Source organism: Diceros bicornis, chromosome 1 (genome assembly GCF_020826845.1).
Source record: "Diceros bicornis minor isolate mBicDic1 chromosome 1, mDicBic1.mat.cur, whole genome shotgun sequence".
NCBI lineage: Eukaryota > Metazoa > Chordata > Mammalia > Perissodactyla > Rhinocerotidae > Diceros > Diceros bicornis.
The window spans coordinates 74,465,394-74,492,796 of record NC_080740.1 but is presented as its reverse complement, the minus strand read 5'-3'; the positions used below and the strand labels follow the sequence as shown (position 1 = coordinate 74,492,796).

General features: G+C 39.2%; 1 protein-coding gene across 1 annotated transcript in view; it reads left to right on the top strand.

The window, feature by feature from the left end:
• EBF1 (EBF transcription factor 1) overlaps positions 1-27,403 on the top strand; it is a 386,380-nt gene that overhangs the window by 273,733 nt on the left and 85,244 nt on the right. The window contains exon 9 of the mRNA XM_058544975.1: positions 11,870-12,003. Within this exon, the coding sequence (XP_058400958.1) occupies positions 11,870-12,003 (134 nt within the window). The remainder of the gene's footprint in view (positions 1-11,869; positions 12,004-27,403) is intronic.

Below are 27,403 nucleotides of genomic sequence, written 5' to 3'. Positions count from 1 at the left end.
GTGGGTTCTCTTATAATTATTATTCCCAATTAAAGTGGTAGAAACTGAGGCTTAAGAAAAGTAATTTGCCCAAGCTGGTAAGTGGTGAAGCTGGAATGTGAGCTGAGGCTTCCCTAAGCCAGAGCCAGTGGTCTTTACTGCCGCCAAGTCCTGCCTTCAGTTTGGGAGAGGGGGGAGTGAGGTTGCAAGGACGAATCAGCTAGACTCGTGGGGGTGGACTTAATCCTGTAGGCTAAGGGGAAAGGATAGAAAGCTTTTGAGCAGGGTAGTAACATTTTGAAAGCTGGCATCTGAGGAAGGTTATCTGGGTTTTGATATGTAGATGGATTTAGCACATAATTAATAATCCGATAGTAGAAATGAATTACAAACAAGCAAGTGTGTGTTCGCTCTTTGCAATCCAGATAGAACAGCCCGGACCCCAAAGAGTAATTTTTGAGGAAGCTGAGTCAGTCCAACATGGAGTTTAAATGGAAGTGGAGTTCCCACTCTTCTTTGCTCCTCTATCTGGATAAATTTGATGATACACATTCTGGTGCTTGTGATGTCACTGATCATCACCACGGAAACATCTGTGCTATAACAAACACTGGAGTGCAGTGTCACTGGATGTGTCAGGGAGGAGAGGAAACTGGCTCAAAATGATAAGGCTCTCAATAATAAAAGTTCACTCAAATACATTAGCAGTAGCAGCCTTGGTGGTGGAGAGAATTATAAGCATTACTATTCTGAAAAGCACAGAGCAGGACTTGTGCATTACTAAAGGTTGGGCAAGGTTGATTTTGAGATGATACTCACATTCAAAACCCAGTTTCCTTAAAAAGTCACTATCTATGCTGTCTTGCATGATGACAATAGAAATCCTTCAGGAGCAGGGAGCTCGTCACCCAAACTGCTTATTGAAAATCTACACGGCAGAGGAAGGCTAGCTGGGGACTTCTGTGTTGTTCTGGGAGAGAACAATCAGAAACAGACTTGGCAGTGGTTGTTGTTTTGTGTTTATTGTTTGATGAGTCAGTGGCAGTATTAGTTGTGTAGTTGCAGAAATTAATAACTAAAAGATGATTCTTGGCCCTTCAAGGATTTATGGAAGTGGCACACTAGTGGAACAGATCATGGACTGAATCCAGCTCTAAGCCGCATTTAGGTTTGGTTTACATGGTGCTTTAAGAAATGATATATTTCTTGCTTCACAATTTAAAAAAAGATTTAATATGAAAATCTGGATTTGCAGATTCTCTTTATATTCAGAACAGCTGATAGTTCTGGACCCACAATCTCAAATGGCAACAATTAGGTCAAACGGAGAAGTTGTGTCCCTTTTGGGTGGCCATATACCCTATAGTTAGCCACAGTCCCCATCTCTCCCATTATGTTGCCTGTAGCCCATTTTATTTACTTACCTTTCTCTCTGGCCCTGTGAGCATTTGATTTTGTGATCATTGTTGGAAGGATTAGAGATTAATTATTCCTAGCACAGTTCCTGGCATATGGAGGGCACCCCGTAAATGGTAGCTGATTATACTTTGTCAATTGCAAGGTCAGTTATTTAAAGTTGATCCTTAGATCAGTATCCAGTAGAACTTCCTGTCATGATGGAAATGTTCTATCTCTGTGCCATCCACTAAGATAGTCACTACGCACATGTAGCTGTTGACCACTTGAAATGTGGCTAGTGTGACTAAGAAAATAATTTTATTTTTATTTAATTTTAGTTAATTAAAAATTAAATTTCATTAGCCACATATGGCTATTGGCTACCATATTGGGCAAAGCAGATTTAAGTTATGAGATTGAACATCCAGTCAGGTGTCCTTGTTTAGAATAAAATGTGGAGAACAGACATTGGGGCCGTGTGTGTGAGTGTGTTCATTTTACAAGAGATTGTTTATAGTGGGCTTCATCACTTAGGATCACCTACTTCCAGAAGGAGAACCACCCTTATCACCCGACTAGAATTCTTGTCAATTTAAGAAGCCAAAGACATATGTTTTACAAGATGTTTTATGTACATTCGTACCAATAAGCATAAATCATCTTCAACTCGAATGGAAAGTTTTGCTGTTCTCTGCCCCCTGACTGTCCAGTTAAGGGAACCACATAAATATAATAACTAGACCTGTGTGTGGTAAAACCTAAATCTTTTGATGAGCAGCTTGCCCCTGCCATTCATGATAGCATTGAGCCAAGAGCCAGCATTACCAAGAGGACTATGGAAAGTTGACGGAGGCCTGATAGACTGCTAGAGGGATACTGTGTTCCTAGGGCCAAGGCTCCACGGGCTGCCGTCTCTTGTGGTTTCCATTACCAACATTACATGGAGCACATCTAGTGATCACATTGCCGTAAACCAGCCACAGAGTAGGATTCTAAAAGATCCCTCTTCTAGGCAACTTATTCATTCATTTGCACATTGTTTGCCTGGGAAGTTTCTGACACTGAGCTGCTTTGCTGAGCCCAGCAGTCAGAGCCCTCCCTTCCTTCCTTTGTCACGGGGTTGGAAACCCCAGAACCATCTACTATCATCTATTGGTAACTTACTAGCCCCTGTCCTGAAACTTGCCCTAACCCAACTTTTCCAGCTGATAAATAAGTAACTTCACTGCTTCTGGGGATATATGCTCAGGAGGGCAAAACAAATGTCAGCCTGTTTCATTCAAGATGAAGCTCTGAATTACAACCCCCCTCAAAAAAGCTTCCTGAAAAACATAGAAAATCTAATTTTATCAAATGATGAGTAATACCAATCCTCTTGTCATGGAAAAAAAGAATGAAACACACACGAATATATTCTGCTTGGATCATTCATCCAATCGGAATTATATATCATCATCTGTCTTATAGTCAGATTCTGCAGAAAGGATGCTACGTCTTCCTTTTCTATCTTTGTGGGCAAACATCACTGTAAACCCCTATTATGACAGTGAATTGAATGAGTCATAGAATTCAATAGGAGGAGAAAGACAAAACCCTCTAACAAAAAAAGTAGATTCTATAAACTTTTAAAATTCTTTGCAGAAATTTTCCAGAAAAGACCAAGCTGGTATCAGCTGAGACTAACTAATGAAATGTTAAATTATCCGCATGCATCTATGTTTTTAATGCTGAATTTAGTCCAGCTCCCAGACACTAGGAGGCTAAAAATTCATATTCAGATAAGGAAAGGCAAACCTTGGCGAACAGATGGAGCAGAGTTCAGCGTAAGGTTTAATCCTATCAGGCCGATTCCTGTATGACCATCTGGATAATCCGGCACACACATTCAAGGCCTGTTAAAAATACGACTCCAGCCAAGATTAACGTCACAGATTTTCCACTAGACTTGCTCATATTTGACTTTATGATTTTCCAGGCCCAGGAAGATTGGTTGCGAATAAAGACTTGAGTATTCCTTGAAGAAGCAGTTACATGTTTTTTTTAACCTGAAAAGTGTTTCCTCTTTTCACAATATTGGATGTCCATTTTTGGAAAGTTATTTTCATTTCTTTTTCTTCCCTGGCTTTCATATCTAGAACTTTTCCTACAACAGGATAATAAGGAGAATTGGGCTAAAAATAATTTTGTGCATGAAAGTTCTCCTTGTCAGGAAGAAAAGAGTTGTTTACTTATTGTATAATCAGAAGCAAGTGAATTTACTATTGTTGCAACAAATATTACAATTGGATCCATGAATAATTCATTTTGAGGATTCTCCCACCCTCCATGATAATTTTTTCCCATTGCTTTGCAATGGAGTGGCTGACAGTCATAGAACAAGAGAAAAAAAAAAGGAAAAGAAATAAAGCTGATGGTAATATTTGCCATTAGCTGCTCAAAGATTAATATTTTGTACATTTTAATTTTGGGTTTGGTAGATCAAATATGAGGTGGAAAACTACATTCTCACTTCCTTGAGTTATAAAATTCTGAGATTCCGAAGTGTTTATAACAAACAATTTTTGCATATTATGAAACAATGCTGTGTTGCGTGTCATTAAATCAAAAAGCCTACAAGTCTTTCAAGTGCAATTTAGAAGTTACAGGTACATCAAAATGTCAAGATTTTTCACTGCTAAATTGTTAAATAACCCTGAGTAGTGAACCTGAACAGAGTTCTGGATCTCAGATAGACAAACTCAGAAATGCAGAAGGGCTTGCCCTGGAATGTTTGGATTACAATTGTTGCACCAGGAATTCTGTCCTTCCCTTGCTCAGATGCTGTGTCCACTGATTGTTGAGGAATTTTGCTAATTTGGAATAGAATAAGAAAGCTGCAAAATAAACAGGAAGTAGATACAATTTGGGCTTGGTCTATATTTAGCAAATGGCATAGTTTGGAATTTAACTATTGCACTAAGTTTAGATACACCTAGATATCCCCACCAGGTTAACTCTGCCTTAATGTCAATGGATGTTGGATCTACGTTTCCATCTAGTGACCAGGATTTTTCCTTTTCTCTTTTTCTATAAGAGCCGTTAATGTTGTCAAAGCGAAGGGTTTTCTTGCCAAATGAAGTCACTTTGGACTAAAGGATGAAAAACGCTTGAAATTCTCAATCTCCTCATTTAATATTTAATAGATTTAATTGCATCTGGTGTTGAGAAATCTCTGTATCATGGGTTACATTTCTCTTCAAAGTGACAAACACATCATCTCACACACACACAGAGGGTCTTTTGCATATATAACATATGATTATTTGCCAAGTAATATCTAAATATGCTAGTGGATGGAGCAATAAATGCAGACCAAGAACAAAACAAAACAAAATAAAAACCCTAATAAACAATAAAATGCTTAACTGCATAAAGCAATTACTGAAAAAAATAAAGGAAGACAGAGATAAATCTGGTAACTCAAGTTAAAGCAAGAGCATAAGTGTTACAAAGACTGCTACACCTTGAGGGAAGAAACTGTCAAATGTGTTCGTTCGTTTGTTTCTTAGCTGACTAGGAGTCTGTGGTAAGGTCAGAGTTCTGAAAGTGAAGTTTGCGCCGGCTGGTGCTGGGGTTCAGGTCAGGCATTCTAACCGCTGCGGATTTCTGAGGCATCCAGTTGGAGGGTGGATGAACCCAGAATAGATTTGCCTCCTGTACATGGTGAAAATATAGAGGGCCAGTCTTCCCACTAGGGCAAACCCTCTGTTTGTCTTTCCTGGCCAGTAGCTGCCAGTTGTCAGGATCAAAGAACACAGGTGTTGGTGCTACTGAGCTGTGAGCTGTCAGGAAAATCATCATTTCACTAAAAAAAAAACCCAGCAAAAAAATTGTTCCCATGTACCGGGAAGAGCAGATATTTGTGTGCTGAGTCCAAGTGGGGGTACTTTGTGTCCTCATCAGTCTCTAGAACGGCCTGCTCCCAAGCACAGCCTCACCAAAATCAAGTGGCTAGAAGGGAGAAAGGCCTGAGATTTTATGAGGTCACAAATGTCCCGTAGAAATGAGCTGAGCTCATGGGTTTCGCAACATTTTCTGCCAAGTCTCAAAAATTTGGGACAATAACGTTAAAGTCAGTTCCTCATTTCTGAAAAGACTGCCATTAATATTCATTCCAAGTGAATGAGAGCCTTAAAAAAACATTCTACTTTGGAAGGACTGGTACCAAATCCACCTCCTCAGTAAATTTAGCTGGCCATGTTAGCAAGTTGCTGGATTGGAAGTTCCTAGGAAAGTTTTACAACAAACTACATACTCTGGAATGATGAGACTGTAGGATATTCTAGTAAATAAACAAACTCTGGTTAATCGAGAACTGATGATAACAGTAGTTATTATAGCAACAACTAGCATACTGTGCGCCTGGCACATAGTAAAACAAAACACAGTAGGCACTTTTTGCATTTTGCTAGAAGTCTATGAAGTGGACATCCATTTGGAAACTGCTGCTTCGAGTAAATGCCTTAGACAGGGTACGTGACTGCTTCAAAGTTGCACTGAATGGTAGATGTGGCATTTGAACACCTGGAGGTTTTGCCTATTTTCAAATACTATTATACCCTGAATATTAAAATCAACTTACGTAATTGCATCTTTCTATCTTTACTTAGAAGCCAGTAAGGGCTCGTGCTGGCATCTTTACCTCCCAGTAAGCATCAGTTATCTGCTCTGTAGAAATGCTCATTAATAAAGAGTTCTGGTTAATAGAATGCTGGAAAAGGAGAGTTTACATCTTTTTGTATACCATACACAATAGAAATGGAAAATAACCTTATATCCACTTCAGTGGAATTTCATCTTGAGATTTACAATGGGATTAGAACATTTCTAAATTTGTGCATTTTACCAACTGATAGAGTGTTGTTACTGCAGCATATTTGAACACAGGAATGGAGAAAAAAGCCAAGCAAGGCATCTCTAATGAGGCTTCCATAACGGGACATCAACTGTCGCAGAAGCCTCATTTTGGGGATCAGAGATGTTAAATGCTGAACCTGGCTCATCTATACAGCTACCCCAAACAAGTGAGGTATTGATCACAGCACAAAGAGATTTCAGAGGCAAAAGTAAGAGCAGCCCCAGGACCCTGCTGATAGCTGTACACACCACTAATTCACCTCCATGGGCAGGCACCTCTGAGCTCAATTAACCCTTATTCCCAAGGCCGCCCATAAACCCCGAGGTAAACATGACTCTCCTGGCCCTTGCTTTCTATCAATGAAATAGATGATTTCTATTGGAGGCTGAGGTGCAATTCCAGCTTATAAATTCACCTTGCTAATAAAGAGCCTGATGCTTCCAATGCGAGTGAGCAGGCACTCGAATCTTGTAACATTGATTCTGTAAATCAGAAAATTTTAAACTGCTGAGGGCATCTGTGATTTCTCCTGCCTTCTGTGGCTATTGGAAGGAAATATAAATGCTCTGGAGGTAGAGCAGGTGATAGCAAATGTCCCCTGGTGCAATTGTCTGCACACAGAACATTAGTTGTTAAATATGTACTGGAGGCTGAACGATTTCTTTCTTTCTTTTTTTTTCCCCCTCAATTCTTCCCTCTCTTTTCCTTCTCACCATGACCATTGTTCGGAAGCAAATTGGAAATCTGGTAATTAGGCCCTGACTCACGGTGTAGTATTAGAGTCTTGAGCCAAAGTTCAACACCCTGAAATGAAATTTAAACCAATTAATCTGTTAGATTTTTATCGCTTGTCCGTGTTTTCTCAGCAATTCCCCCAGCACGTGGCCTTTGATCAACTCTCATACAAACGCTAAAATGTGTGCCTGCTGCTAGCAAGATGGGAATGACATTAACATGGTACTCATAAAACAATCAGAGCGGAGAAGCCCTCAGACACGCAGGGCAGAGTAATATTTAATAAAAGCGCACACATAATCTTCAGAATTAGCATTTTGTGCCTTGCAGTACCTTTGGGAGAAGAGCTTTTATTTGTGGAGTGATCATTATTATAACAAAGAAGAGCTACCTAATAATTTCCACTTTAACTCTGCAATGTGCCATGAGCGTTTCAGAGCCATTATGCTAAACTGTGGTGGGGTAATCATGTTATTGTCATAGTTTGAAGGAAGGAAAATCTCCTCTATTTTGGTGGCTGTTGGGGATAGGGGGAGAGGTAAAAAAAAAAAAAGCAAAAAAACCCCCTTAAAATCCCAAACTTTTATTTTTAAGGAGATTTAGAACCAGGAATTGGCTTGGTGTGCTTGTGAATACCTAGAGTGTGAAAATTCATTGGTAAGGAAGAAAGAATCTTTTATTAATTAAATGAAGATTTGGCTGGTGAAAGTGGTTTTGTATTCAAATCCTCTCCCCCTCCCCATTCCATAATATTTTCTTGGAGAAAGAATTGTATTGATGATTACACTCCTGGGCTGGATTGAAGTCTTTTATAAATCTTTTCACCTTCAAATTCCACTGAATACATCCACTGTGACTATTAACAACTCGCACTCCTTGTCTTTGCTCTGTGTCTCTGGATATCCTGAGTGAAAGAAAAACAAGTCCTTGCCTGCTTCAGCTGTTCTCCGAGCTTTCTCAGAGAAAACTTACCCAAAAAGAAGAGAGAAGGAGAGGCTCAGGATCTGTTAGTCAGCACAGCTGGGCTTTTTTTTTTTTTTTTTACTTAGTATCAATTTGCTTTAAAAAGTACAACTTTTATCTTTCACAGAATTCAATGGTCTACTGTTACTTAATTTTTTTCATTATAGCGTATTACCTTAATATGTGCTCCTTGAAAAAAATTCAAACCATACAGATATCTATGGAGTAAAATTTAATAGTCTCCCTTCTCTGTCAGCCCCACTCTAGTCACATTGTTTTTTCATATGGACCCACTGGGAACCGTTGGTGTACATCCTTCCAGACCTTTGTCTATCGTACCTGTTCACACATAACTACACACACATGCACACACACACTCATGCACAGACAGGCTCATACATATCACTTTTTAAGTAAACAGGATAACATTATTCATTAGAGTACAAATTGCTTTTTTTACTTAGTAACATATTTTGACATCTTTCCATGTCAGTTTATAAAAATTTTTTTCATCCATTCTAATGACACTTTTAATATTCTCTAGTACAAATGTACCATAATTTATTTAACCACTCCCTTATTGGGGGCACCTAGACTCTTGGATATTTTACCATCAACACTGCTGTGAACATTTGGGTACCTGTAGTTTTGGGCATATTTGCAAGTATTTCCTGAGCTGCTTTTAATCTGGCAAGTTTGTTTGTGACTGGGATAAAAATGTAAAATGGTACTCTATGAATTAAATCTAGCCCATAAACATTTTGTTTAGCCTACGCATTTTAAAAAAATATTGAATTAGTTGCCAACATTTAAAGATTAGGAAATTTCACATAAAAATCTGGGTTCTCATCTTCTTTCAAAAGATCTGAAGACCAGACCACACTGGGCCTGTGTTTGTGTGGAGTTACCAAAGGCTGGAGCTGACTAGCGGCTACTTCCTTTAGATGGGGCAGGTATTCTGTAATTGATCAGCGTCCCTGCCATTTCCTATTGCCTCCCCAATTCTGAGTGTCAGTGGCTATCCATCTCATGCTTGTTCTGAAACTCTGAGTTGCGTTATTCATTTGTGTTTCTTGGCTTGGCCTCTGTGGATCTGTAAGTTCTTAACAATTGCTTCTGGGCCTGATCACAGTGTTTTCCACCTTGCAGTATTGGCATTGTCGGTGTTTTCCACCTTGCACTATTGACATTTTAGAGTTCTTCATTTTGGGGGACTGTCTCATGTATTGTTAGATAGTTGGCATCCTTGACCTCCAGGTACTAAATGCCAGTAACATCCCTTCCCCACTCCTCTCTCTCAGTGGCACAACCCATGATTCGTTTACATATTTTCCAAACTTCCCAGTGGGGAAGTACCACAGAGCTTCCTCTCAAGACTACTATGATGTACAGATGGACAGGAGCATCTCTGGAATCCTTTGAGGTCTAAACTCAGAAAGGGCTACATGACTTACCTGTTCTAAGAATGGCATCTAGTATCTAAGCAGGAATAGTGGATGGTGTTGAGTATAGAAGTAGAATGGATCGAAGGGTGTGTTACTCTTCCTGGAGTACTTCCTTCAAAGCTTTTTTCTCCAAAAAAAATGAGAAGATAGTATCATATATTATCTCCTCACAGGTTATCTCTGGAAGCTTGATGATCTTTTTTTCTCTGACTTGTTGCCATGTAGCTTTGTTTCTGCACAAAGTTGCTCACAGAATTTGAAAACATTATCCCTTTCCTCAGGAAAAAATGTTTGAAAGCACATACACATACACACATATATATGTACTTACATGCCTTCTCTATCCTACAAATAACAAATAGAAAGAAGAGGGATGGGGTCAAGTCTTGGCCAGCAGGTCTTGGCTGTGCTATTGTAACATATTGAGGAGAGTCAAAGATACACCAACACACCCTTCTGCCTCCTTCTGGGCAATGATGAGAAAGCCTGAAGGAGACCATATCTAAAGAAATATACTTGTGTGATTAAAAGAATAAAATTTAAAAAATTAAAAGAAATCTCAAAGCTAATACAGATATAAACACCAAGGCTATTTTGCAGTTTAGGAGGGTAATCACTGAGTCAGCATTTAATGATACCACTAGATTCCACACTTTGCCATCAGGCAGGTCTCCTTCAGGACCAGTTCAGCTAAACCATATCCTATTCTTCTTAGAAGTATCCAGGGTTTTAGCAACAACCTTTCTGCTCCACTCTAGCAACTAAGTAAACTGAGTTAGAAATTAAGAATTAAGATTTTGAGACATTAACTAGGATGTTTCCAAACTGCTTTTATTTTAAGGATTTTACATAGTTGTTAAATGTAGTTTTTTTCTCCTATAAATTGCTTGAAATCATACATCATATTCTACCATTGGTTTGGGAGTACTCAATCACGCATTTAAACATTTTACTTTTAAAGAAAAATTTTAAGAAAAAGTCCCATGCCCGTGGAACATTGATCACAACCCTTATATGTGTTAAAAATTGGACAAGAATGGTCAAGTCATGAATCGTTTACATTTTCTTGATTAATGATTTTGTTTTTGGGAGAAAGTGGAGGAGAGAAAAGGCATCTGAACTGCACAGTTTTAGTTGTAAATGCATTGCTCTGAGTTCAGCCAACATGAAATGTTTAGTTTGGATATTTCCTAATTTCTGTGTGCAATTTTATAACATTAATTTGAGTCAAAATCAAACCCATTCTACTTGTTTGTGTGGTGGCACGTGAGCAATGGTCCCTCCGGGCTGGGCTTAATATTTTCTTTTCTTCTTGCAAAAGTTAAAGCATTACATTTTGCCAAATTTGACAAAGTCCAATAACTTTTGCCAGTTTTTTCCCGTTAAAATTAACTGGTGCTCTCATTGGCTTCAATACTTGGAAAGTCAGTCTTGGATACTTAATAAACATTTTGTTAAAGAGGAGGGTCTTGTTTTCTCTCCTTGTGCAATATCTCCTCTGCTTTAGGATTTTGCTTTGTTCCTGTTTATAAAAGTATCATGAGAATAGCAGCATGGCATTGTGAAGTTAAAAATCCGTGGTGTCACGAAGGTGCCCTCTGAGAGATTTCAAAGATATAATTCTACAATTATATTTACGGCCGGTAATTCTGTTGAAAATATGCCATGCTTATCAGGCAAACCACCTCCGGTCTGTTTGGAATCACAGTATTTGCAAATTATTTCCCATCTCCAAGGGCCCTTTATAGTGGAAAGAGAAGAGATATGCAATTTTGAAAAAGTCCATTCTAGAGTTTTATGTCTGGGAATGACAGCAAAGCCAAGGTCATGGGATTGTCTGTGGTTCAGCCCTGACTCAGCTACTTGGTTACATAATTCACCCTGAGTGACCTGCATACTTTGCATCTGTAAAATGGGATCCATGACATGTGTTGAAAAAAATCTTAGTGATTTTTAATGAGGAATGTTGCTATGTTAATGTTACAGATAGAAGGCCTGGAGCACGAATAATTTCCAGATCCAGCCTCCTCTCTTGCTTTCCATTGGACAGAAATGTTTATCTAAAAATCTATGGATTTTCTTTTCAGGAGATATATTTAATAATGAAACAATTCATAAGGTTTCCAATATATTCCCCAAAGTCATCTATTTCTTTTTAATCTTTAGCATTTCATAAATTAAAGTTTGCTTGTTTTATTTCATGAGATTTCTGGTTTGAAAATCATTTGGGTAAAATATATGTATCTCAGTAGAAACAATGAAAAGAATGCTTTTAAAAACTGAAATTGCACCCTTAGGTTTCAGGTCCTCATATGGCTAGGAAATGCTGAGATCTTGAGGGACTTTCTGTTAGTGAAAAGATAAAAGATTTTTTTTCTTTTTCTCAAGTCTCCCATCATTAAAGTTTGGTTCTAACAGCAGACTCCTTCTCTTTTTCATGTGTGTTGAAAAGCAGCTACTCCCTGTATCAAAGCCATCAGCCCCAGTGAAGGATGGACGACGGGAGGCGCGACTGTGATCATCATAGGGGACAATTTCTTTGATGGGTTACAGGTCATATTCGGTACCATGCTGGTCTGGAGTGAGGTAGGTGTTGTCTGAACATTAATATCTAATAGTTTGGTCTAGTTGAGGATACTGTCTACACTTGAATTTCTAATAGAGTGTGTAGAATTTAGTGGTGCCACTCTGGGTGGGCCAGCTCCAGTCTACAGAACTCTGGGAAACTAGGAAAGATAGGTTGGGTTTACCAGGAGGCAACACTTTCTCCTGGAATGACTTCCATCCTCTGGCCCATAACCACCCGGAGAGCTTTTGTTTTGTCATTTGATCCGTTGGGCTTGCCATGGTATGGAGGTCCTAGTGTATATTGGGAGTTGGAAAGGAGATGTGAAGTCACAAAACATGTAGGAAAAGCCCCATGCAAACTTGAGCAAGGTAGTAATCTGTGAATATTTGTAGATGGAGTCTATCATAGGCCCGTCTTCAAGGAACACCATTCAAATGACAGTAATAAGCCAGGTGTAGGTGGTTCTTGACTTATTCGGTGACTCTTCATCAGAGAGTGAATGATTTTCTGGGGAAACCTACAAGAACCCAGGGCTTCTTTCAGCCCTAGGAATTTACAGCTCTTAGTCATCTCAGTGTGTAACTGCAACCATGTGAAAATGACTATGTACTATTGTGCAGTGCTTTCCAGCACTGTGATCATTATTTTAACCTGCCAGTTGACTTGTCTGGCAATAATCAACATTAGCTCAAGATTACAAAACAGAAACATCACTTTTATATAGATGCCATGGCAAACTTGCCTTTGCTTTCCAAATTCTGAACCTAAATTTCTTAGCCAGAATGTCCAGAGGCCCTTCTCGTTTGTCTCACCAAAGTTTAGAATCAAAACCGGGTTAGGGCTACAAGGTACCATAGAGCTCATTCATCCCACTTGCTTAGTAAGTAGTCATATGAATTGCTAAACTTTATTGAGACTTACTGTATGCTAAGCACTGTGCTGAGCTCTTGACAGAGATCATCTCCATCTTCTCTCTACACCATGAGATAAATACTCTTAGCATGTTTCTTTTCTTGATAAGGATACTGAAGCTTAGAGATCTATGGTTACATAACCTGAAAGCAGCCACCTAGAGCCCACAGAGTCTAAGTGTTATGTACGTGGCCACACAAAGAAGTCAGTAGCAGAACTAGAGCTAGAACTCAGATTTTCTATTTCCATTTCTAGTTGTCCTCCCATGACACCACTGCTTAGCCCACTTAGGTATTTTATTTGTGTTTTCTCTTAAAGGGGCCATAGAGATAAGCAGAGTTAAGACTATGATAGTTGAGTATGTTTATCTTTCCAGAGCAGAGCCTGTCCTTCTTTCTAAGCCTTCTATGTGCACTGCGCACTGCCAGTAACCCACTCAGGCAAGCCCTGTGCCAGCCCATGCTCCCACTGCCTTTATATTTCCCACACAGCCAACAAGCAGTATGCACTTGGCCAGAGAATCAGACCTCTCGTAACAGTGAATCAGAGATGGGCTTCTCAGTCCACTAAACTAATTGTTGTCCAAGTTGGAACACCCCAGACGTGAAAGGTGGACTGAGCTTCCCCTGCCAGCTGCACCCCCTTCTTCGTTGGAACCATGGGGTTGTAAAATTAGAAGCATCACATACATGGCATATTTTGCTGTCAGGCTCGTGTCTTCATTCCTGCTGGAGACAGCAGTCCTCACAAGGACAGTCTCTCCCAGGTTTTGTGGGCTGTGTCTTCATCCATTTCTCTCCCTCATTCTGTTGCTTATTATAGAAACTGGGGGAGGGGAAGAATAAATAGAATATGGACTTCTTGCTCCATGTCATTGTAGTCATAGTAAGGTCTGAGAAGTGGGGCTCAGAACTGGCAGTAAGTCTTATTGACCCTTTGAGAATAAGATGGGTTAGTCTAAAGCTTCCTTTAAAACCGTGTGCCTGTCTTAGCCCAAGTACACTATATTGGATGTGGAATAAGGACTTTGACACATCAGGAAATTATTAATATGTACCTCCACCTTGTTCCTAGTCACGGTCCTCCGGTTTTCTCTTGGTTCCTCCACTTCGTTGCCCTCTTTTAGGAATAGGTAAGGGAGGTTAAATTCTAGAGTACCTAGATTTATCCAAATTGCTTTAAAGGACTTGTTTTCATAAAACAAAATCAATGCAGGTCATGAAAAGGAAAACCAATTAAGGCAATACTTTCGTCCTTTTCCCTCCTCTGTCCTTCCGCTGTCACGGCCTTGCATGTACCAGAAGCTCCTCACAGTGGATCTGGGTGGGTCTACCTAGGAGGTGAGGGTGGGGGACACATGCTCCTTCTTTGCCCACCCCCTCCTCCCAAACTGCTCTCATTTGTGGCTGTGTCATAAATCAACTATGATCCTTTCCTGTTGGAAATCTACCACGTCGTCTCCCAAAATGTTTGAGCTGATATTCTTTTAAAATAAATAAATCCCCTGCAGCATTAGCAGTTGGGTGTCTGGATGGAGGATTTTAATTTGGACTGTTACCATCATGATAGTCCTGACATTCAGAAAAATGAGGCTTGTAGAGATGAACTTTTTGGTTAATATTCTAAAGTATTTATATATTTAGATTTTCATACAAGCTATTTGACAAATATGATGTTCTCTCTTTTTTAGTGCAGGAAGAGAGTTTGGTATTGCTCCCAATCCAAAAATCCATTACAATGGTGAGAAATTGAGCAATAGCTCAAAGTTACAAAGGGTTTATCATGTATAGGCACTTTATGAGTATTATTTTATTTATTATTTTATTTAGTCTTCATGATAGCCCTGTGTTAGATACTCTTGTCATTCCCATTTTGTATATAAGTAACTGAGTGTCAGAGGGGTTAAGAAACCTGACCAGCATCACACAGCCAGACAGTGCTAGAGATGGGATTTGATCTACAGTGTATATTTTTACAAAGGAAATAAAAGCCCAAGTTAATGAGAGAGCAAATGGAATCTTGAGAGAGGAAAGAGACAGAAAGAGGAGAGAGAAAAAAGATGTGGAGTAATCCAGGTGGTACAGTAGTAGAAGTAGTAGTAAGAGCAATAATAGTAGTAATTGTAGTGGTTGTTTTTAATCAAATACAATTATATAAGTGCCTTTTATTTTGGTGGGGGAAAAAATTATCAACCCATTTTGGGACCATTTCTTAGGCTTCCATTGGAAAGAATCAGAACTTGATACTGTGAATATTTAAGAGAAAATATTTATGAAAAAGCTATAGAAAAATGCAGAGTGTGACTTGTGTTAGCTAATGTTCATTGGACACTGAGTTCCTGCCAGGTACTATGCTAAGTATTTGGTATAGCTCTCATGCGAGCGTCATAGTATGCCATGCTGTTCTCATTTTACTGATGAGGAAATTGAGGCTTGGGGACGTTAAATAAGCTGTTCAGTTATCAAATGCTGAAGATGGGTTTTTTTTTTTTAATTATTTATTTATTTTTCCCCCAAAGCCCCAGTAGATAGCTGTGTGTCATAGCTGCACATCCTTCTAGTTGCTGTATGTGGGACGCGGCCTCAGCATGGCCGGAGAAGCGGTGCGGCAGTGCGCACCCGGGATCCAAACCCAGGCCACCAGCAGCGGAGTGGGTGCACTTAACCGCTAAGCCACAGGGCCGGCCCTGAGGATGGGGTTTGAACTCAGACAGTTAAGAAGGCTCACCTTCTTAACCATCCATGATTTAGCCAATGCCAAAATTTTTACCCTAGGGTTTACCTGATCAGACCAGGGTGTAATGCCTACCACTGCCATTGATGCTTGTGCTGGGGGTATCTTAACAGTTACTGTCACCTTCTAAGGTAGGGTAGACTTGGCGTGTAGAGAATCAGAGGGGTAAGAACGATTCCTCCATTTTCTAGTTGTTTATGTTTGTGGTTGGAGCCACTGGCTTCTTTATCCTTACGAAGGATACATGTCTGGGTTAGGGGCAGAAGAAAATCTCTTTTGTCTACATAAATGACCTTAGGCAAGACGGCTAACCTATTTGGGCCTCATCACTAGGGTAAGACCCTGATCTATCCAAGGTCTTTGTCCCCCGGCCACAAGATCTCTTGAGGTTATGCCACCTCTAAAATTTAGTATTTCTAATTTTAAATAAACTTTTCTCTCTTCTCCATTTCCTCACTCTATAGCCCAAAGCACTCAGGAAGCAGGCTGGTGGGCCAGGACAAGCAGATAATATTTTAGATTAGCAGCTGATGCTATTATTTGGAGTCTTTTTTTAGGTAAAGAATTTTAAAAACGAGCCAGAGAAAATGGGGCTGGCTTAATTTACCCTCATCTGTGCTCTTCCCCTACCAACCCAATCTTTTGCAAATGAGTAGTTCAGTTTAGCTCACTGATTGCCCCCTGAGGGCTGATGGAAAGAAAGGTGGCACTCCATTGTTCCTAACTCTGGGCTGCCTTCTGCCAGCTCCCAAGTTTGGGGTGAGCTGCGTGGCTTTCTTGTTTATTTGGTTCACCATATTTGTTACTCTTCATTGTTTCTCGCCCTTTCTCCTTTCTCTCTTTTTGGAAAGCAAATTATTTTATTGATACTCTTGTGCTTATCCTGCCTTACCCCAAGAGACTTAAAAAAAAATCTCTTGGGGGCTGGCCCGGTGCCATACTGGTTAAGTTCACATGCTCTGCTTAAGCGGCCCAGGGTTCACAGGTTTGGATCCCAGGTGCGGACCTACACACCACTCATCAAGCCACGCTGTGGCAGCATCCCACACACAAAATAGAGGAAGATTGGCAACAGATGTTAGCTCAGGGCCAATCTTCCTCACCAAAAAAAAAAAAAATCTTGGTAGAGTTTTATATAAAAACTTAGGAAAACCCACGGGGTTAATGTGTGCTAGTATTTAATGTGAGCTGAGTTTTTTCTTGACCAGAGATGTACTTGGTTGTTTTCGCTTTTCCACCAACATGTGATTTGGAGGAGGGAGGGGCTCCTGCTACTGGTTTGTAGAGCTAATCATTGTTTTAATGTCTCCTTCTGAATTCCTCTAATTTCTAAACATTGAATACTGGTTGGCTTGCCTGCTGGGTGTCTAGCACTGGGAGAGGTACAATGGATGATTAAAGTTAGGCTTTTTGGGATCTGGTGTTTTATTTGGAAAGACAACTTGCTCCCAGAAGCAAATTAGAGAGTTGTATAATATATTTATATAAGCCAGTGTTAAATTTGTGGTTTAAAATTCAAGGCAAGGTTTTAGAAGGCAGAGAGAGTGGTGTAGTCAGAAGTAGACTGTTCGAATAAGCAGTCAAGCTCCTATTATGTACAGATGGATCTCTGTGCTAGGCATTTTAGGCTCTCACAATCCTTTTATTTAATCACTGTAATCTCTGAGAGAATTTATGCAGCTTAAGGTATTTAAGCTGGATGTAAAGAAAGTACAGTGGTGGGGCTGGTGAGGAGCTGAGGGTGGTGGGAGCTGCAGACGGTCATCCAAGCAGAGGTTTAGATTGCATGGCATAGCGTGGGCAAGGAGCCAGTCAGGAGCCCTGGATGTTCATTGCAGCCCTTCCGTTGCCCAGTGAGAGGATCTAGATTTTAGTCAATGTTGGTTGCCTCAGTTTCCCCATCTGAAAATGAGGGGCTTAGACTAAATCCTCTTTGAAATCAGCTACAATCTAGTAATTCTTTTTATCTAGAGTTTACTCTCTTGAGAATCCCCCCAAAGTAAGAAGGGAGGAGTGATGATGGACTGGAAGTAGCTTCTTTTCTTCCACCACTGTTCTTTACCTTTAGAACACACTTGCATTATACAAATAGTATGTTTATTTGCAAAAAGATTCTTTGAACTTCATCAAAACCACTTAATTAGCCACAAAATTGGATCTCCCTATTGGTATGTCTTTAGTCAATATTTTTACTCTCTACACCTCAGATTTTGGTATCTGATATAAACCTGAGACTTATACCACAATGTTGCTCTAATTCATCTTCCAGATAGTTCTATGGAATATATCAGTTCTTTGGGATATCAGTAGGTACCCCATGGGCGATATGAGGGAGGGAGGTTTTTCCTGGTAAGTTTGGGAAATGTTGAGTCGGATAAATTCAACTGGTCCTTATTCTAGGACTTGGCAGAGCTTCTGAAGTACTAACATGCACTTTGACTATCTAAGACGTAGTATGTAGCATGTACCAAACTTTTGTGACCACAGAACCCTTGTTTTCAGGGATCACCTTACAGGAGAATGTATTGGCAATGGCTGAAGTGCATTTGGATTTCATGTTAATGAAGTAAAGTCATGAAATTCTATCATGAAGTGATTGGGAGGGGGTAGATGTGAGAAAATGTCTGAAGTATCTGCAGAGTATTATTCAGATTAGACATGGAATGCTTAGAGCCATTATTCTTTAGTGCTGCAAGGCTCTGAACAGAATTTCTCTCATATTTTGCATCTGGTTTTAGTCAGTGCACACTTGGCATTAGATGCCATGTGATTTTGTAGGACAGCTATATTTAAAGATTGCCGGGACCACTCAGCTCAGATGGGTGAAGCCCGAGTTTCATCAGTGTATGAACCAATTAGCCTCACACGGTGGGGTACACACTGTTTTTTTCATCCTGAATGTTTTCTTCAGCTGCATTCCTAGAGATAAGGAGAAGTCAAAAGAAGCTGCCGAGCAGGGAGACCTTAGGGTGAACGTAGTTGGGTAAATGGCGGTTTGGGAGCTGAAAAGCAGTTTTGCTGCTTGAATCCAAAAAGTTGGTAAACAAGGTTTTAATGCAGTCCTTGATTGCTTTCCTTCTTCTTATCCATCTCTACTTTCCATTCTCATTAATACACATAGCTCAGAGGAAGGATGGTAAATAAAAAATAGTATTTGCTTCTTGGTGACATTAAAAAATGAATGGCTACAACTCATACAGGTTCCCACTGGAAGTTTCCCAGGCCTTTTTGTCCAACCTTGATTTTTACTGAACCACTTGTAGAGTCACAACATGCTGAGGGCTTTGAGGAACCTTTTGAGTCATCAAGTGCAGCTGTTTTATTTTGGACGTGAGGAAGAAGAGGCTCCAGAGCCATTCAGTGACTTGTCCCGGGAACACGTTAGCTACTTAGTGCTGGGATTGTAGCCCAGTTCTCCTGACACCGACCTCCCCTCATTCAGCTTTCTCTTGTACCAGGTTTTCTTATGATATTTCCATAGTCTTTTAACATACGTCCTTATATTACCAAACCCTCCCATATTTTATATGCGATGACATTGGCACTCTAAGACTGTTATACCACATTTATATGAGATGCAATTCCACTAAAATCAAAAAGAAAATTGAGAAAGGTGGAGAAAGACATTATCTCAAATATCATCTCTTTCAAAATCTCGTAATGTTAATACGGTACAATGTAAATAACTGTGTCATATACTGAGGCTTATATGTATAAATTTAATTCAAAGTTGATTAAATGCATGGTTTAAAATAATTCGTAGTTGCCTGCTTTTTCCTAAATATATAAGTTGCCAAGTCTGTATTCAACCTGTACTTATTGATCACCTATTAAGTGGGAGATGCTTAAGGCAAAATTATAAACTTTATTTGTAAAGAATAAAAAGAGCAATCTGAATCAGTTGCATTGAACTTTGAATGTGATTTTGAAGAACATCTTTGAAACCCAAGTTTTTTTATGGGGAATCATTTCTAAATGAGCCAGCATATTAAAAAAACAGATTAAAAATAGTCTAATGGTGGGGCTGGTTCAGTGGCGTAGTGGTTAAGCTCACATGCTTCACTTTGGCGGCCTGGGGTTCACAGGTTCAGATGCCGGGTGTGAACCTATGCACTGCTTATCAAGCCATGCTGTGGCAGGCATCCCACATATAAAGTAGAGGAAGATGGGCACGGATGTTAGCCCAGGGCCAATCTTCCTCAGCAAAAAGAGGAGGATTGGCAACAGATGTTAGCTCAGGGCTAATCTTCCTCACCAAAAAAAAAAAAAAAAATCTAATTGCCTTTTTAATATAGTTACATAGTTACAACCATGCTCACCTTTTCCCCTTTAGTCTATTATTTTTATTTTTAATGACTAAGGCAGTTGAAATCTATCCCCTATGTTGATAATTATGGGATAGTTAAAAATGACTTTAAGATGACATTTTCAGCTAGTTGCTTTCGGTACATTCAGGAGGTACACATATGTGCCTGTAACTAGAAAATGGAAACCAAAGAAGTGTGATGCATTTCTAATTTTAACATGAATTGAAGACAGAATTCACACCTGGCTGCAGTCATTTGACTTTATGAAGAGAATGGATATCTATATAGTGTTGTGTTCATTTCATACATGTGCTCCATGCTGATTGCTGGATGGCTCCCTGATGCTCTAAACTAAAGCCTTCCTCCTTATACAGCCTTACCTACTTTCTCTTTCCTAAAGCCACACCTCCTTAGTTTGGGATTCAAGCCTGCCCATTTAAGGTTCTGATCTTCCTTTTTTTTCCCAGTTATTTTATTAAGGTCATAATGGTTTATAACATTTGTGTAATTTCAGGTGTACATTACTGTTTGTCAGTTTCTGTGTAGACTGCATTGTGCTCATCACCGATAGTCTAGTTTTTATCCGTCACCATATATACGTGCCCCTTTACCCGTTTCACCCACCCCTCAACCCTTTCCCCTCTAGTAAGCACTAATCTGTTCTCTTTATCCATGTGTTTGTTTATCTTCCACATATGAGTGAAATCATGCAGTGTTTGTCTTTCTCTGTCTGCCTTATTTCGCTTAACACCCTCGAGGTCTGTCCATGTTGTTGCAAATGGGACGATTTTGTCTTTTTTTATGGCTGAGTAGTAGTCCATTATATGTATATACTATATCTTCTTTATCCATTCATCAGTTGATGGGCACTTGGGTTGCTTCCATGTCTTGGCTGTTGTGAATAATGCTGCAATGAATATAGGGGTGCATAAGTCTCTTTGAATTGTTGATTTCAAGTTCTTTGGATAAATACTGGGTAGTGGGATAGCTGGATCGTATGGTATTTCTATTTTTAATTTTTTGAGAAATCTCCACACTGTTCTCCATAGTGGCTGCACCAGTTTGCATTCCCACCGGCAGTGTATGAGGGTTCTCTTTTCTCCACATCCTCTCCAACATTTGTTATTTTTTGTCTTGGTGATTATAGCCATTCTAACAGGTGTAAGGTGATATCTCATTGTAGTTTTGATTTGCATTTCCCTAATAATTAGTGATGTTGAACATCTTTTTATTTGCCTGTTGGCCATCTTTATATCCTCTGCCCACTTTTTGATCGGGTTGTTTGTCTTTTTGTTGTTGAGTTGTGTGAGTTCTTTATGTATTTTGGAAATTAACCCCTTCTTGGATGTATGATTTGCAAATATTTTCTCCCAGTTGGTGGGGTGTCTTTTTGTTTTGTTCCTGATTTCCTTTGCCTTGCAGAAGCTCTTTAGTCTGATGTAGTTTCATTTTCTTTTCAGCATCCTTGCCCACTAATTATCTTAACTTATGCTCCAGACACATCAAGTTGTTAGCTGCTCCTTAGGCCCCTAATGATTTTTCAACAGGGCACGCTTGTCTTGCATATGTCATTCCTCCTTCCACCATGCTTTTCTTCTCCTCTCTGTGCCCGAATCCTTCTGCCCTTTAAGATCCAGTAAATTACCACATTTGTCTGTGAAATCTTCCCTTGCAGCTCCAGGTATTGAATATTTTCTCTTCTTTCTAAATTCCTATGTGGCCTTATCTGACCCGTGTTATGTTCCTTATAACTTTATATCTTTAATTATTGTGATTTAAGGGCATGCTCTCGCCTTTGGAGGTAGGATTCATGCTAAATTCAGCTGAGTCTCCTACAGTGTCTAGCACAGAACCTTGCACACTGGAGGCATTAATTTATACAAAATGGTGTTGAATGACACTACTTCTTCTTTCATTCATTCATTCAAACAAATCCTCCTTATTAGCAATTGTTGTATTCAATGACGTTTCAAAGTGTCAGTACCAGATAGATTGCAGTTTAGTTTTCGTTAATACATGTGTGATTAGGTAGTTTATATTTAGACATATTTATTGTGCAATAAGGATGCACATAAATACCTTAGTGTAAATCTGTTGGTTATGGTAAGGATTAAGTAGTAATAAAATTAACACTTTTTTAAATTATTGATATAAATGAGGCCTTCTCCTAAACTCATTATAGGCATTATATCAATTAATCCTTATAATAACACTAATTAGATAGCTAGCCCTCTCCTCTTGTCCCACTCCCTTCCCAGATAATGAAACTCAAGGCCAGAGAGGTTGAATCACTTTCCAAAGGTCCCACAGCTGATAATTTGCAAAGTTTGGACTTGAACCAAAATTCATCTGACTCCAGAGCCATCTCTTAACCATCTAATAAGAATGTAGTGAAACCTCATTTATCCAGAGAAGAGTCTCAAAATAAACTTAACTGTCCAAAATTCAGCATGAAACCAGAAGTAAGCGAAAAAAGTAAATATATAAAATAAAAGACTTTGGGGTAACCAGAACAGTTATTTTTAACAAACTGTGTTATCTGTTTTCCGAGGTCATAGCAAATTAGAAGGAGCAAACTAGAGGCGGGTTGTTAGAAGCAGGCTCAGTGACAGTGGAAGTGACAGCTTAATGTCAAGGGCAGAAATGGAAAACCTAAAAAGCAGACGCAGAACTATATTACTGTGCAGCCATTAATGACTGTTCATAATGACAGTGACCCTGAGTCATCAAGAAAGAGATGACGATTATATTCAATATATTCTCTCTAAAACAGCGAGATATGTGTAATGCATTCTCGAAAGACTTCCAGTGAAAGCAGTTGTAGTGGCACAGAATTAAAAGGGGTTTGCCTTGGGTTTTCTGTAGACTCACTTCTTGAAGAGACGTGTTAACTGAGGAATTGCTGAATATATGGGCAAGTATCAATGTATACAGTATGCAATGTGAGCTATAGCACAAAAAATGTTAGGATGAGTCTCTGTTTAGTATCTTATAGCTTTGATATCCTTTTATTAGAACTTTAAAAGACCCTAAAAGTCTTTTGTTGAAAGGTGAGTTTTTATTCCCTGCCACCCCATCTATCGGTCTTTTGGCTTGTATATTTTTCTTTCCTAATTCCATAAGCAAAGATTCTGCCCTGCAAACCACCGATTTTGATGACATTCAGCCTCTTCCATAAATGTATCTGGCTTTTGCTTTTTCTCTTATATTTTAATTTTCAAACAAGCAAGCAGCAACCTAGGACCCTAAGCCAGGCCTGAGTAGGGAATGATGTTCCTTCTTGACTGAATTTAGGAAAACAAGCCTTGAGAAAGAGCTCATTGTGCAGTTTCAAACCACAGGGGCTGGCATTACTGGTGTCCAGTCCTCTCCTTCTGGAATACTCTGGGCCTCAGGAACTCATCAGCGCTTTTCCAGCTCCCAGATGGTCAGGATGGGATCCAGTCTTTAATGGGGCCCAATTGGCACAAGATTTACATCCTGGGAAGAGAGCTGGAGAAAGTTTATTTAAAAAATAAGTTACCGAAAAATAAATAAATAAATCTACCCACAAAACCAAAGGTAGTTGAAATATAATGTATTTATTTTAGCCTTTTTCTCCCAAATTTGTTATTTTGAAAGATGATCTTGTTGCTGTTTTGTTTTGTACAGTTAACTGCATTGATTTAGGGCCCTAGTTAGTTTCTTGGTCAGAAGAATTGGGTAATATATTTTTGTGAATGCTTAATGAGAATACCAGGAAGTTTGTAGGGGCAAAGTGAAAAGATTTTTTTTTGAATGGGTTTGATTTTTGAATGGGGTGGTATTGATTATTTCTTTTTTTGTAGATTTATAAGGAACTTTATTGAATCTTTGTCCTAATTATTAGTGGTGGTTAATGGCATCATGGCATTTATTCATTCAGTGTTCAACAAGTGTTTATTGAGTGCCTACTAGTTTCCAGGCACTGTTAAAACTGTATTAGTAAATAGAAGTGAAAACAAGAAAGACAAAGCTCATATCCTTATGGGGCTTATAATCTAGTTGGGGGACGCAGACAACAAATAGGAAAATATGTCTACATCTCTCTACTACGTATCTGTGTCTATGGCCATATCTATATGAGAGAAATTTCAGACAGTGTTAAGAAATACTGCTGATTATTCAAAAGCTAGGCTTTAAATCACCCATTTAACTCAATTCCTGAGACTTTAGTTTTAAAAGTCTCCTCTGACATTCATACATAAAGTTTATCTTTGGGAATTCATGTGACCCAACATATTTTGCTAAACATTGGTTTAAAGTTATTTTCTTGAAAGGACAAAAGGAAACCAGAATGTTTGTGAAACAGTAAATGTCTCCACTGGCTTTCTCTCACGTTCCCTGAGAAATCATATACTGCCTTTAGACAAGCAATTCTTGGGAATGAAAAAAATCTGTGTTACGAAACCGGCAAACTCTGATTAGGGAACAAACCAGAATACACTGAGGAACTCTGGAGAAGCACTGGCATCCCCTGATTTATGTTGTATCCACTTCAGGGGAATAGAGATATAATATGGAGGTTCAGCCAGTGCAGTCGCCAAGAATATACACTTTTCATATTTCAGCGTCCTTTAGGAACTCCTGAAAATAATATTTTTAAATGCCGTGTTTAACTTCAGAAAGATGAATGTTCTAGAGTGGAAGGAAAATAAGTTTGCTTGTGTGGTCACTACCACTTTGGTGTCTTTTAAAAAATCCTTCGTCGATTTTGTTTCAAAGCTTTAATTATGCTTTTATGTTACCATTTCCTTATTTAAGTGTCTGCTTTATGTCCATCACTCAGCACCCCCTGCCTATCTCAAAAGAGATGTGTATTATTATACTAATTGGGGAGGAGGGAGAATGCTGTGAGAATTATTAATACATAAATTAAAAAATTAATCTGGAAAGTGCTTTAGGGTCCCCAGAGAAGCTCTACCCAAACACAAAGCATATTTAACATTATTATTATAAGTACTCCCGCAGAGCAGATAGGCCAGTGCAGTATGAGACGAGTAAACTGAGGCACAGAGGGTGACAATGGACAAATGGGTCAGTGTACCTTAGAACACCCAGCGCCTTGGATGTGGAAACACCAAAAAGCCACTGTACCAGTGCCCACTTTAGGCTTTTTCTGGTCATAAGTGTAATTATTTTTCCAGAGAAGAAACTTTTCCTTCCTTTAATTCCTTCTCTTTATAAAAGTCTTTGTTTGTTTTGGACTTTTTTTTTTTTTTTTTTACGTTTTAGTGTTGAAAGTGATTAAGGCTAAATATTAAATCCTAAAGCTAGTAATGAAAAATCACTTTTGTGCTTTCTAGTAATCCCAGTTATTTTTTTGGCTTTGTGGCTTGGAACTTCAAATTGCATTTATTTCATATACTCCCATTGGTTGGAAAACATGCATAAAGGCTTATCTTGGAATTGCTTTTTTGTTTTGCTGAGAAATAATTCTCAGCTAGCCTCTCACCAATAAGCAAGGTTATTTTGAGTACCTACTGTGTTCTTGGAACCTTTGAGGTTGTAGGAGAAACTGAGGACCCAGTCCACCCTGTCAACAGCAGAGGTAGGGTGAAAAGTACAAGTACCAGGAATGATGGAAAAACAATAAACAGTAGTAGGGAGGGACAGCCATGGTTCTGTAATGGCTGTCATCAGTCAGGCAGACTGGCCACTTCTAATTGGTTCCTCGATCACATTTCTTAACTTTCTTGAAACTCATTTTCTGCGTCTGTGAACTAGCTAATACCCATATCTGCCCCTAATACTACAAGACAGAAATCACTGAAGGAACTTTGCATGGTACTTGGCATGTAGTTAGAAGACAATGAAAAGTCATTGCTGCTGAAATCACCATCAAGGTCATCACCATCCTCCATTTAGTGTGAGCTGAGTGATACTGATACTAAGTGCTATTGGCTCTCAAAGAAGAACATAATTCCTAAGACTTGCCCTTTTGCTCCATAATTCTACATGTTTCCATTAATGTTTTTAAATACTAGGTACTCTCATTTACCTAACATGTGAGTCATACTTTTGATACTGCAAGAGGCTTTTAGAAAAACCATTGGGAGAATTGTCCTTTCCCATGACCCTCTTCTGGGCTTCCATACTTTGCAGACTACCTCTTTGGAATTTTGCCTCCACCTCTGTGCATCCTCCACAATCCTCCGTGCGTCCACTGAGGTGTTCCTCTCTCCTAGTTCTTGCACTTCTGCAGAGGACAGGTGCCATCCACCACCCTCATGTCTGTGCTCCATCTCTCTCGTAGGCACAGCAGCTTCACTTTGCACCCAGGGGCCACAGCGAGCGTGCCTCACCTGGCCGAGCACCACAGGACTATTCTGCTCCTGTGCTCTGAGTCTAGAGAGGAGAAAATACTCATACAAGCGACTCGGAGGGAGCATAATTACTGCTACCCACATGTCCTCGGTGTGCTGGCAACCTCTCCTGGGTCCTTGCAGAGACCATGTATGTTTCTTTTACTGTAATGCCACATTTAAAAATTATTTTTTCTGGGGCCAGTCCTGTGGCCAAGTGGTTAAAGTTCCGCACGCTCTGCTTCGGCAGCCTGGGTTCATGAGTTTGGATCCCAGGCATGGACCTACACCACTTGTCAAGCCATGCTGTGGCAGCGACCCACATACAAAGTAGAGGAAGATTGGCACAGATGTTAGCTCAGATCTAATCTTCCTCAAGCCAAAAAAAAAGGAAAAAGAAAGGGGAAGATTGGCAATGGATGTTAGCTCAGGGTCAATCTTCCTCAGCAAAAAAATTAAATAAATAAATAAAATTATTTCTTCTGATTATAAGATTAATGCATTCTTACTGTTGAGAAGTTAGAGAGGTATGCAGAGGAAAATAAAATTACCCATAACTTTACCATCTAGTTGTAACTTCTCTTGACACTTTCATGATTTTCCTTTTAGTGTTTCTTCCATGCAATTATATGTCTAAGTTTTATAAAATCACATGCAATACATATTGCACAAAACTGATATTATTCTACTTTTGATCTTTAGTAATATTTTTCTCATAATAAAAGCACTTGAAAATATACAAATTAATTTATTTGGGAATTATTTACATAATTATTTCCCGTGCAAGTGCACACACATACACAAACACACAAATACAACACACATATGAGGAGTAAAGGACAGAGAAGATGAATCACATCTAATGTCATCAGTCCAGAAATAAACACTGTTAACATTTAACATTGATCTTTTGTGGGCTACTTCTTAGTACTATTTTACTATTACTTTCTTAACCTTTTTTTTTCTTTATTTCGTCTAGTTCCTCCCCTCTCACTAGAGTCATAGACCTTTAGACATCCTCTTCTTTTTTTACCATTTAGATGAAATCTAAGCAGTAGTCTCATGTAGGGACCTGAGTGCTGGGTCAATTGGATAATTAATTTTAAGAGCAGCTTAGCTAGGGAATGAGAGTTTAATATTAT